This window comes from Chelonia mydas, chromosome 1, assembly GCF_015237465.2.
Source record: "Chelonia mydas isolate rCheMyd1 chromosome 1, rCheMyd1.pri.v2, whole genome shotgun sequence".
NCBI lineage: Eukaryota > Metazoa > Chordata > Testudines > Cheloniidae > Chelonia > Chelonia mydas.
The window spans coordinates 136940057-136952821 of record NC_057849.1 but is presented as its reverse complement, the minus strand read 5'-3'; the positions used below and the strand labels follow the sequence as shown (position 1 = coordinate 136952821).

Below are 12765 nucleotides of genomic sequence, written 5' to 3'. Positions count from 1 at the left end.
ACTGTCTTTTACTCGGTGTTGGTAAAGAATCTAGCACAATGGGGCACCGACTTTGCTTCAGCCTTTGGGCTCTACTATATGATAAATCACATTGGATCAGTCTCTATTTAAGGAGATAAGATAAAAACCTGAGAGTGAAGCTTGGTATATAAGTACCATGTCCCAGACAGCATGGCTCTTGCATTCTGATTGCTAGAGGTGTTTCTAACATTTTTACTCAGTATTATTCTTTTACCCAATGTTGCGTTTCCTTTGCATGTTATTTTAGATTGTTTTGCTTTTCAGGTGTTTCTATGTCTCTGCCAACTAAAGTTTTGAACACTCACCGGAAATCTCTGAATCTCGTTGATTCTCCACATCCTCTTGAAGTGAAGGTGAGCTAGTGGAATGGTTATACAGCAAGTCCTGGAAGATTGTATTTGGAATGAATTTTTGGCCATTAAAGGGGTTTTTGTTTGGAAATTATAGTTAATTGTATGTTATTGAATGAAATGCTTCCTTTAACATTAGCAAAACACTGTAAAATAACTTGTACTTATCTTTTAGAGGCAAATCCTGCCCCACCCTCTTCATAGCCATGTAGGGATGATAGGCCGCGAGACCAGAGCAATGGAGGGACAGCATACTGGGAACTTAGTGCAGTCTGCACTCCCCATCCACCATTGAGCTGTTCTCCAAGGAGTTCAATTCACAGCAGTGTGTGAGGAGGAGGATTTGTGAAAGGACAGTGCATGGCTGGTGGCTATGTGGTTTTACCAGCCAAACGCCACCAGGATGGAGATATAGCTCCAACAGAGGCTACTGCAGTCATAAGTGTGCACTGTCAGCTGCAAAATGTTACATATCCCGAAAGGATGGGATTCCACCACTGGCAGGATTTCTCTATTCAAAGGCCACTATTAGCTTATGCACATGAAAAAAGGATATGGTCCTGAGCACATTAGTCATGCAACGCCCGACAGTTTATTAAACAGAATCACTTCTTTGGCCAAAAATCTTTCTCGCATTATAATATCTCTGCTGACTCAGTGGACCAAAAATATTTGTGACCATAGAGGGAATGTTCCATACTAGCTGCTATATTTTCTGGGATTAATCACCATCTTCACTGTAGCTTGATGCAAACTGCATGGTGTATCTAAATTTCAGTTAAGGAATTGCATTACTTTGCATTATTATGTCTTCTCCAGTGAGTAGCCAGAGCTAATGAGTTAGTGTTCCATCTACTTATTCTTTCATACTTTTGTTGGTGTTTTTTTGTTTTTGTTTTTTTAAATCTCTTCTGTCTTTGATGATCAGGATCCTGAAGCTGTTTTGCACTTGCCCAAAGATGATCATGGTGAATTGGATTGTGAGAAGTTAGTTGAACAGCTGAAGGAGTGTCCAACTCTACATGATCAAGCAGATATATTATATGTCTTGTATATAATAAAGTAAGTTATCAAGGGTTTTCTGAATTGTCTCTTCAGCTTGTCTGGCAGTTCCATCACAGGTTCCCCAAACAAAAGCGTAGATACTGTAAACATTTGTCTACTTTAATAATTTGTTTTTATAGGGATATTTACAAGTACCATAAGTACACCTAATGCATATAGGTACAGATTTTAGGTGAGACAGGTAAGAACACAAGGACTTTAATGAGGAATTGTTTAGCATAAAATATGCAGTGGCACTTGAGGCCTGGAACAAAGCTCACTGGAATCAAATACGTAAGTCTTCTATATTCGCAAAATACAGTACATGATACAATATTATTGTGCACCAATAAGTTCACAAGAAGTTGGAGTAGAATTTTTATACACAGGTAGGTAGGCATGTGGACATTTGGTGCAGAATTGTTTCGCTGTGTTATTTTTCAGTGTGTATATATAAGAGTATTGCTTGTCTGGATAGAGTACAAATGTAGTTTTTAATGAATTTTAATTTGTTTCTTGCATGTTAAAGTGACCCGTTGGCTAAAATCCAACAATCCTCAAAACACTCTTGGGAATGTCTAACTGGAGCTGCTAAACATAGTAAAATAGTTCAGTGAATAAACAGGGTTGATGAGAACAGAACACAAATTTAACCCAACAGCAGTCTTGTAAGAGTGTATTTGCTAACACATACTAATTCATTTATTTATTTTTTTTATGTTGAAGAAACACTACAGGACATTGGCAGAGAGTTAGCTTAAGGTCTGGGACACTCACCCACTGCTGGGTTTTCTTAATAACACACATGGTCTTTCGTTTGCTTCTGTGTTTAGCTTCTCACAGCAGGGCCTTTATAGCCTCTGGGATCTTTCTGAGCATATGTGTAGCAGCCTCATTTTTCTCCCTTGCCCTTTATATCAACCCACCACATTTTCACTGTGTTGGGCCAATGTCACAGCAACATCAACTTTCCAAAGGCAAGCCCCCTTTGATGCACTGCTTCCCATCAAAATTAGGTGGGGCGGCACTGTGGTAATATTATGAAGCATAGTCAACAGGGAGCCAAGTTCTTCACCATCATGACACCCTTGGAAGGAGTTAAGAACACAGGAGATGAACAAACAGTTTATCTGAACCTCTTCTTCATGCCCCTTCCAGAAGTTTAGAAATATGAAAGATGTAGTTTCCCAAGAATAATGTCACTATCATTTCATTTGTATAATCTCCAGGAGTTTTCTCCAGAGTGTTTGGATTCCTATGACCTATTGCTAGAGTGCAGAATTCTCAAACCCCAAACATAGTGGCAAAAATACTCACTGCCTCTTTCAACACCTTCACCATAACGACAGCACCAGTATTAACACACCACCTTCCGTTGATGCCCAGAAGATGTCAAATCTAATAGGGTATAGTGTGGAAGTTTGATTAACAACTTGAAAAAAGACAACATGAAAAAATCGATGAGAAACCCTGGACACGCTGAAGAAACTAATGAAATCTTCAGCACTGTTGGTGAAGGCTGCTGTTATATGGCTTTGTCCTGCAAGGTGCTGAGCACTTTGGTCCTGATCCAACAGAGTGTCTAAACATATCCTTAACTTAAAGCATGAGAGCAGTTCTGTTGACTTCAGCGAGACTACTCACATGCTTAACTTTAAGCAAGAATGTAAGTGTGGCAAAGAGATTTATGTGCCCAAATCCTCTTAACTTCTAATAGATACCTAATTGCCCTCTATGCTTGTAAATTCCTTCCCAAGTGATCTATTGGATTAGGACCAGACTGCTTGGCACCTTGCAGGATCATAGGGGAGTTCAGTATCCTGGTTTCACCATCTGTCATATCTCTGCATGGATGGTCTTTAGAAATCTGCATTCTTTGCTTCTGGGCACCAAAGTTGTCATTTCTGCTTTTTCTTCCGGCAGAGGCCCAGATTGGGATACAGAGCTGAATGGACAGTATGGAGTCACCGTTCATTGTCTGCTCAATGAGCTCTACAGCAAGGCAGGCCTGAACCAAGAGTGGGGGTTAATTCGGTACATCTCTGGCATACTCAAAAAGAGAGTGGAAGTTCTGGCTGAGGTATAACAAACACAAGTGTTGCCAATTTATTCAGTTTCCTTCCTGTATGCCCCAGAAACAGATATTCTCAAATAGTTTTGTCTATTAACACTCAAAACACAAATTCCAATGTGGCCTATGTTTACCCCGTTCTAGTTTTACCTTCCATCAAGTGTGTTAAAGCAAACAGAATGCTGTAGTATATTTTAGTGCAACAATGAAGGCTTAGTAACATGAAACCTTACAATAAAACTCTGCCTTTGAACTTCTCTGAGAAAGGTAAAATCTACGTGAGGTTGCCTGGTTATTTGGAGAATTGAGGATTGTAGATTAGTGAAGTGAGACTAGAAAGATTCTGCAGTACTGGAGAAGGTTAGATGAAGTTTTTTTTTTTGTTTTGTTTTGTTTTTTAAAGGTGTCTTGATTATAATAATTATTTATTTGTGTTACCGTAGTGCCTTGGAACCCCAGTCATAGAGTTTAAAGCGAGAAGGGACCACCAGATCAACTAGTCTGACCTTCTGTACATCACAGGCCATCAGTACCCATGCACTAAACCCAACAGTCAAAATTAGGCCGAAGTATTACAGCCCACAGGAGACTAGACTGTTATGTGCCAAAGGCAGAGAATAAGAGGGAGAAAGGTGCACCAGTGCCCAAGATCCCTGTAATGGCAGGGAAATCATAGGCCAGTACAAAAAGATGGTCCCTTTCCCAAAGAGCTTACAGTCTAAAGTCTAAGTATATTGAAATATACAGGAATGACAAAACATCTGGAACTATTTAAGGAAAATAGCAGAAGTCCATTCCCTACACATTGGGCTTCTCTGCATGTACAGCCTGCTGTCGCGCTTTAGTGAAGAAGCTACTATGCTGATGGGAGAGCATCTTCCAGCTGGCATAGTTAATCCCCCTCCATGAGAGACGGTAGCTATGTCTACTCTGGGGGATAGGTCAGTATAACTATGTTGCTCAGGGTGTAGATTTTTCACAAACCCTGAGCGACATAGTTATACTGATGTAAGTTTTTGTAATGTAAACCTGGCCATTGATTTCATCCTGATCATTAAAAATTATTTCCTTTCAGCTCTCATAAATAAGTCTCCAATTGCCTTGCTTATACTTAGTTACAGTAAGTGCCTGAGATTTGCGTATTGCTATCATACCGAGCATTTTTCTGCTTGCTTTTTATCCTGTGTAATGGTATTGCAGCGCTTTGACCATCACACACACACACAGGCTACAGTGAGCAATTTGCTGTAGCTGCACTGCACCATTTCCCTAAGTGTGAAGCATGTTCTTTTCCTGTCTTCCCAGAGGGGCCATGAAGGGCTAGCTAGGCATGGCAACATTGAAAAATTTATAAATAAGGATGTTAGGACTCTGACAATGGAGTGCAGGGGAGGATGACAGCAGGTGTGATTAGTTCTCAGGAGGGTTGGGAAACACTGCTCTGCTCTCAATGGGCTTTGATTCAGGGCCTTGTATCTGTTAAACTAAACACCAGTCTTACCTTTGCAACATAAAGAAGGTAACATACAGCAGGACTGTGGGGCAGTACCTATTTGGAAATAAATTGAAGTGTGTAAACTGACTATAGGACAGTATATTCCATACAGATAATCTTTTTTTTTTTTTGAAGGGATACAATTGTTCAGAGGCTGTCTAGCTATAATACACACATTCTGTCTCCCACACATACAAGAAAACTTCAGTGGTGTGTATCTTTATCTATTTTATCTTGTAAATAACAAAGTAGTAATAATATAGGAAGAGTTAGAATACTCCATAGGCCATGTCATATCTCTGTTGGCTTCAGTGGACCTATGACAATTACTTTAATCTACTTTAATGTACATTTAATCTACAATAGCTGAGGATCTGCCTCTGAACTATACATTTAGTAGCAGATGCAAATACACTGAGGAATTACAGAAGAAATGCTTTTTTTCTTAAATTAAAAAAAAATCATTGTTGCCATATAACTTAACAGAGTGGGCTCTCTTGCTTTCTGTATTGTACTGTAATAGGCATGCACAGACCTTCTGTCACACCACAAGCAGCTTACAGTGGGCCTGCCACCTGAGCCACGTGAAAAAACTATTACCGCGTAAGTGTTAGCTCTGTCTTAGTCTGGATGTCTTGTATTTCAGAGTTCCTACTGCTGATACAGTGTTTCCAAATTATTAACTATTATTTTCAGAAGGAATCACGGGTCCATTAGCTGGAAGGTCTATAAAGCAAAATTGTTTTGGTGCATTTTAAGTTAGACACTTCAGATTAAAACCTCTAAATCCAAACAGTTGACACATGTAGAAACTAACAAGCATCATAGGTAGTCCTAACTGTCTGGTTCACTTTCCTTAGCCCTCTGCCACCTGAAGAGTTGTCAGCACTTATTTATGAAGCCAGTGGACAAGACATCAGTATTGCAGTCCTTACCCAGGTATAAAACACGTGGAAGGAATGGGGTTTTTTACATGCTGTACCTTCTGTTTCTTGTGTTGTCTGGAACTGGCAAGAGTTATAATGAATGCCCCTGAATAGATACCCTTTGTTCATTTGCTCATGCCAGGAGATGGTGGTGTATTTGGCGATGTACGTCAGGTCACAGCCCAGCCTTTTTGCAGAGATGCTCAGACTCCGCATTGGACTAATAATTCAGGTGATGGCTACTGAGCTGGTTCGCAGTTTGAACTGTTCAGGTAAGACCAACTGTACTATAATAACTGTGGTAAAAAAATATCTCACCTCTTCCCTCCCCCCGCCCCCCAATGGTCAACATTTCAGTTACATAAGACAAGACAAATAATTTGCTTATTTTTAACATAGCCCTATTCTTAAAATATCTGTATCAAAATTCTCCCTTCAATAAACACCGTAAAGAAACATTGGGGGGGTCCTTTAAAAATCGTAATACAATCATTCTTTTTTTAAAGCAGACTCTCGATTTTGTGTGTGTGTAGTTTTAGCTTTTATTTCCCCAGGAAAGCTCAGCTTAAATACAATCTGTTTTAAATTAAATCCTTTATCCAACATACACAGTTAGTTACAAACTTCAAAAATAATCTGCATTCCTGGCATCCTTTTGACATAAAGAAATACCCACAGTCCTTTTAAAAAGTTTCCTAGCCATTTAGACTATGTGTCCATTGTCCCGCAGTACGGACTATGGGGATGTGAATTGCAGCGCACACTAGCGTGCTATGCAGTAACTCCCCAATGTGGATGGTGCGGGCACGAACTAAAAGGTCCCTAGTGTGTGTTAACTTAGTACTGTTTAATGAGGGCTACGTTAACATGAACTAGATATCTTTTAGTTCATGCCTACAGTGTCCACGTGGGGGGTAGGGGAGATACATTGCAGTGCACTAGTGTGCAGTGCACTAGTGTGCACTGCAGTTCACACACCCCGAAGTCCGAACTGCAGGACTGTGTCGTCAAGCCGTTAGGCTGCCCTGACTAACTCACACTGAGGCCTGGTTTACAACTAAAACTCAGGTTGACCAATCAAAATTTAATGCACTGTGCTAATTAGTTAGGCCAGTCTAACCCCACAGTAGACACCACAGTGTCACCACAGAAGAATTCTTCCATTGACCTGGCTACCACATCTTAAGGGGGTAGATCTGTTACTTTCTGTAGCTGTAATAAGTGTCTACCCTACAGCACTACAGTGATGTAGCTGTAGCACTTGTAATGTAAACACACCCTGACTTTCAATGAGATTTAGGCTGTAGTGTAGACACAGGCAATGTCAGCAAAATTTGTGTCACGGAGGGCTGTGAATATTCCACTCCTCTGAGCGACATAAGTTACACCAACATAAGCGCCTGTGTGGACAGTGCTATGTCGTCACTCACAGAGGTGGGTTTTTAATGCCGACGGGAAAACTCTCTCCCATTGGCATAGAGCATCTTCACCACACAGGCTGAAGTGGTGCAGCTCTGCTGGTACAGGTGTGCCATTGCAGCACTGTATGTATAGACCAGGGGTCGGCAACCTGCAGCACACGTGCCAGAGGCGGCATGCCAGCCGATTTTTACTGGCACGCTGCTGCCAGCCGGGGTCCCGGCCGCCGGCCCCACTCAACCCGCTGCGGGCCTGGGTGAATGGAACCCCTGGCCAGCAACGGGCTGAGCAGGGCCGGTGGCCAGGACCCCGGCTGGCAGGAGCTGGCGGACGGAACCCCGGACCAGCAGTGGGCTGAGCAGCTCAGCCTGCTGCCGGTCTGGGGTTCTGTCCGCTGGCCCTGCTCAGCCCACTGCCTGCCTGGGTGAACCCCGGCTGGCAGGAGCCGGCAGACGGAACCCCAGACCGTTGGTGGGCTGAGCCACTCAGCCCACTGCTGGTCTGGGGTTCCAGCTGCCGGCCCCTTGCCAGCCGGGGTCCCAGCCATCGGCCCCGCTCAGCCTGGTGCCGGCCTGGGATACCAGCCACCGGCCCCGCTCACCTCGCTGCAGCTCTGGGGTTCCAACCGCCTGGCCCCCTGCCAGCCAGGGTCCTGGCCGCGGGCCCCACTCAGCCTGCTGCCAGTCTGGGGCCCCTGTAAATGTAAAATTTATTACTGGCACGCGAAACCTTAAATTAATGAAGACTTGGCACGCCACTTCTCAAAGGTTGCGGACCCGTGGTATAGACATAGCTTTAGATGCTTTTGGAATTTCTACTTGAAGTGACTTTATATCAATTACAAACTTTGAGGCATTCAGCCTTCCCCTAGCTCCCCCTTCTCCCGCCCCCGCAGTCTTAAATATGTTTGGCTGTTGTAGGGTTAGTATCTAAATTTCTGAATATTGACATATTTGCTCTTTAATTTTATTTCCCTGACCTCCCAAAGGGGATATGTAAGACCTATTCTGTGATGTTACTCATATCCTACTGCAAATGGGAATTAAATAAATGAGCTGCACACTGCATAGCTAATACAGCCTTGAAGTTCGTCACAGTAGGAGACAGTGAAGCTGAAGGGAAATCCATGAACAATTGAAGGACTTGCTGAACAGTAAAATCTAAAGTTGTTATAGTCCTGTGTAGCAGTAGCAGCAATTGTCAGAAGTAATAAGAGTTAATTGGTACCAAATCATAGTCAAATCTTGATGCTGATACTGAGTGGACATGGGGTCCACCCAGATTTCTGTGTCCTAGATGGTCTCAGTGTCTGTGGCACACTAAGTGAATCCTGTGTGAGAAGCTTCCAGTCAGCAGCAGCTGGTAGACTTCCCAGTTTTTCCGTCTCCTGGGCATGAAGTCAGAGACTTTGCCACCCTCCCTAGCAAACTGGAGCACACTGATTTAAAAAAAAATATTACCGCTTGTGACCCAGTATTATACTTAGCCAGTATTTGGGAACTTTGGGTTATTTCCATTAGGAGGAGCAACTGATGATGGAGTTATTAATTTTTTTTTTATGTAATCCTGTTTGTTTACAAAAAAACAAAGTCCTGTTTCCCAGAACACAATAAGAATGGAAAATCAGGGGATAGTTTCTTTGCTCAAGGTTCCAACCAGCCAGCACTCTGCCCAACAGCTTTCTCTCACTTAACTTTTTCTTGGGTTCATGCTACGAATGCTTCTCTGACCATCTCTGGGGCTTCCTTGCTGCCTTCTCTGACTGCTTCCATGGTGTTTCTCCTGCTTCTGTCTCTTACACAGACAGCTCCATCAATAATAAAAATATCCAGCTCTCTGCATTTGCAATCATTCCTCAGGAAAATTCCTCTGTCCGCATAGTTCAGATTCCTGACCAGCAGCCTTGCATGTGGCCTGTGTTTTGGGTGGTGTCTCCTATTGTTTCAGCTATTTTCTTTCATAAAGGAGCTTTAACTGTTTCTTACATCTATCCTGATGAAGGGTAGCTGTTATACCCACTAGCTTCTATGAGGTTTCGCGCAAACCTTAGTACAAATAATAATTAGGGTTCCTTTTATGAAGATTACCTCTTCAGGGTTTGTCAACTACTTTTTGCTTTTAAAAAAAAAAATAAAAGCAAGCATTAATAACAGACTATAACTAGGAATTAACCCTGTTTTCCTAGAAAAACTATAGTATGAATGACCTAGTATAGTATTTGTTCACTAGGTGAAGAAGCCTCAGAAAGCTTAATGAATCTAAGCCCCTTTGATATGAAAAATCTCCTGCACCATATTTTGAGTGGGAAAGAGTTTGGCGTTGAAAGAAGCAGTAAGTTGTCTGTTTGATTGTTTGAATGTATTATAGCTTGTGCATGTATATATTAAGCAAGAGCTTATTTAGATACAGAGTTTATTTTAAGTTTTATAAGCAGCAGTCTCCTCTTTAGAAATGTTTGCTGCAGAGATCCTGATTATCTATGAAACACAAGGGTTTAATATCCAAAAACAAACATACCTGTTATTTTCAGTACCCCAAGTATTATTTTGAACTATAGAATTTTTAATTCAGCAACATTGTAAGACCACTTAATCATTTTTGGACACATCTGTGGAAATATGTGATCTTTCCAGACAGGAGGAATAGGATAAGAATTGTAGTGAGATTGCATCCAGCATTTTTATATGTACCAAGAGTGGTCTGTTTATAACCTATCTTGCCCCTCAACGTGTGCCCCAGCCAGGTGACATATCTTATCATGGCAGAGATAGTTTCATTGTTATGTCATCTCTTCACTTTTGAATGTAGAGTAATCCTTAAAACGTAAACTGTTGTAGGATTGGGCTTTGGTGTGGTCATAGAGCCCCTGCCATGTTGTTGTACGGGGGACAGATTCATGGTGTCTCAGTGGGAGCTTTGGGAGACATTTTATTAGATTTAGGCATGGAAGGCCAGATTCCCAGCTGGTGTAAATGAATGAACATCTGGAAGTGTGAGCCAGAGCAACCCCTGCCTTACACCCTTTTACAGGGCACAGTATGTGCTCCCCACTCAGTATAGGCCCAGCTGTGCAGGATGTTACAGATGAGGAGGGGAATGGCCCTCTCTCCTCCACATTTTTAGGGTAGGCTAGGGTTGCTGTCAGGACTAGCCAGGATCACACTGAGCATGAGGACTAGGGTTGTGTCTGGTCTCTGTGCAGGGGCACAAAAGTGAGAGACTCCTTCTGCCGTGTACCTACATAAGGCCAGATAGGAAGTTTAGCGTTAGTTGATTTCACTTATGTGCACACAGTTAGATGATAATTAAGGTTGATTATTAAACTTAAAACATAGATGCGGGTCTGAAACTGGGAGCTGGTGAAAATGCTTGTGAATGGCAAATATTTATAGATGCCAGATGCTATAGTGTTTCCATCATTTGTTCTGGGCATGTAATGGACATTGACAGAGCAGAGCTCCGTCTCCTTCCTACCTAACGACCATTTTTGAAGGCTCATCCTTTCACAGGTCTGCAAATCATGTTAAGTAACTGCGCATCAAATTGTTTTAAAATATACGTGAATACAGAAAACATGGTGCACTAAAATTAGGCCATGTCAAGCTCTCAGTGATATGCAGACAGACTTTTAAAATGAGAATGTCTAATGTGACCAGGGTTGAAGGATATTGAGAACAAAAACATCTGGCCTGTCTAAACTTCAAAGGGCATATCAATAGTTCCCAGGAATTCCTGAGTGGCGTTAGAACTGGCTCCTAAATCCATATTTAGGCCAAAATATTTGGAAGGGTTGAGCACTCAGAAAACCCTACCGAAGTCATTGGGAGCTGCAGATTCCCACTAGCTTTGAAAATTGAGCCAAAAATATTTAAATGTCTAAATATGGATTTAGAAGCCTAACTTTAGGCCATTCTGATTTGAAAGTTTGACTTACGCTTTTAATCTTATTGGAAGTAAAGAGGTACCATGGAAAGTGCATAGTCCTAAAATATAAGGTGTTTTTCCTTTAATTTCTACATACAGTTTTAAGTTGTATTCTTATTACTACTTAAACATAGCTTACCTTTAATCTAGAAAACTGCCTTGTTTCTTTCTTTAGTGCGGCCTCTAGATTCCTCTGCCTCCAGCCCAGCAATTTCTATTCATGAAGTGGGGCACACTGGAGCAACTAAAACAGAAAGAAGTGGCATTACTAGACTGAAGAGTGAAATGAAACAGGTGGGAGGATCTCCTTTTCTGTGTGTTCTTTAAGCAGCACAGGATTTATGAAAGTCATTTTTTTTAAACCCAGGAGACACAACTGATTGTTTTTGGTTATATCTGCCCCTTATTACATTCATGGTAAATTCCAAACTTTTCCTATCTGTTTTATTATTTGAAGTAGTAGTGGCTGTTTTTTTTAAAAAAAAAAAGGCATGCGAGGGAGAAGATAAGGAAATCAAATTTTTTCCAAAACATTTTCCTTTTTGGTTTTAATTTAAAATTCTGAAATTAGCTCATTTCAACCAGCTCCTGGCTTGAAGCATTAAGGGCACCTGACTTAGACCAAGTTCCCGTCATTCTTTCTTAGGTAAAGATTCCATTTGCATCAAAGTAAAGATTTGGCTCAAACAATATTCATTCTTGTGTTTTACACCTCTGTTTTTTCTGGCATACAAATCTTTATTGTGACCCATATGTCTCAGGTAAAGAACTCTGTTTACTTTAGCAAATGGTAGGTTGGAAGGCAAACAAAGAGGCATTTTCTTATCTCGGTAGGCAGAGGGATTTGTGAGCTACCTCCCCATTAATGCAGTAACATATGTACGGTATAAATAAGATACCAAGACAGCTGGAGGAGTTTTACTATGCTGATTACTAGACGCAAACATCTTTTCTGGGAACAGCACATTCAATTCTTATTTACTTTGGCATGCAAATGTAATTCTTAAATCAAAACAAGTTTGTCTAATGATTTGGCCGAAATAAATAAGTCCTGATTTAATTTCTCCTGGTGAAAGCTGCTTTTTTTTTTGGTGGGGGGCTGAATTAATACTGAAGAGAGAGCCAAATCAGGTACTGAGTATAGCCTCATCCTGCACTGGGATCTGCAAGCAGGGATCTTTACTCTTCCCCCCTTCCCTCCCCTCCCTCCCCAGTCTCTCCATGCAGATGTAAACATTCACTCAGAAAAGAAATCTTAGATCCATTTTTCATGTGTTTCTGTGTAGGAGGGACAAGAGTCATTATCCAGTGAGACCATTAGGACTCTCTTTTTGCTAATACATTTTCTCATGCAGCAAGTGAGCATTTGGAAAGATAAAACAGTTTAAAAACAAATCTGGTTTGTGTTCTCTATTGTAGGTTATTTTTTTACATTTGTTTAAAATAATTGCATAACTAATTTTTGATTCCAGATGAATAGGAGGTCATCTGCTGATGAAAAGGTGAAATAAATCT

The 12765-nt window shown here is 41.3% G+C and overlaps 1 protein-coding gene across 19 annotated transcripts in view; it reads left to right on the top strand.

Moving 5' to 3' along the window:
- The window catches only part of PHKA2 (phosphorylase kinase regulatory subunit alpha 2), a 71720-nt gene that overhangs the window by 38269 nt on the left and 20686 nt on the right, over window positions 1-12765 (top strand). For 7 of the 19 annotated variants that reach the window (XR_006287862.1, XM_043537943.1, XM_037901226.2 and 4 more), the window contains exons 21-28: window positions 286-374; window positions 1300-1433; window positions 3339-3495; window positions 5505-5584; window positions 5842-5920; window positions 6050-6179; window positions 9556-9657; window positions 11426-11544. Coding sequence is in view for 17 of the 19 variants with exons in the window: in XM_043537943.1 (XP_043393878.1) it covers window positions 286-374; window positions 1300-1433; window positions 3339-3495; window positions 5505-5584; window positions 5842-5920; window positions 6050-6179; window positions 9556-9657; window positions 11426-11544 (890 nt within the window). In the remaining 2 variants the exon portion in view is untranslated. Of the gene's footprint in view, window positions 1-285; window positions 375-1299; window positions 1434-3338; window positions 3496-5504; window positions 5585-5841; window positions 5921-6049; window positions 6180-9555; window positions 9658-11425; window positions 11545-12722; window positions 12753-12765 lie in introns of all 19 variants that reach the window. The other 12 variants (XR_006287861.1, XM_037901214.2, XM_037901206.2 and 9 more) reach the window with 5 other exon arrangements.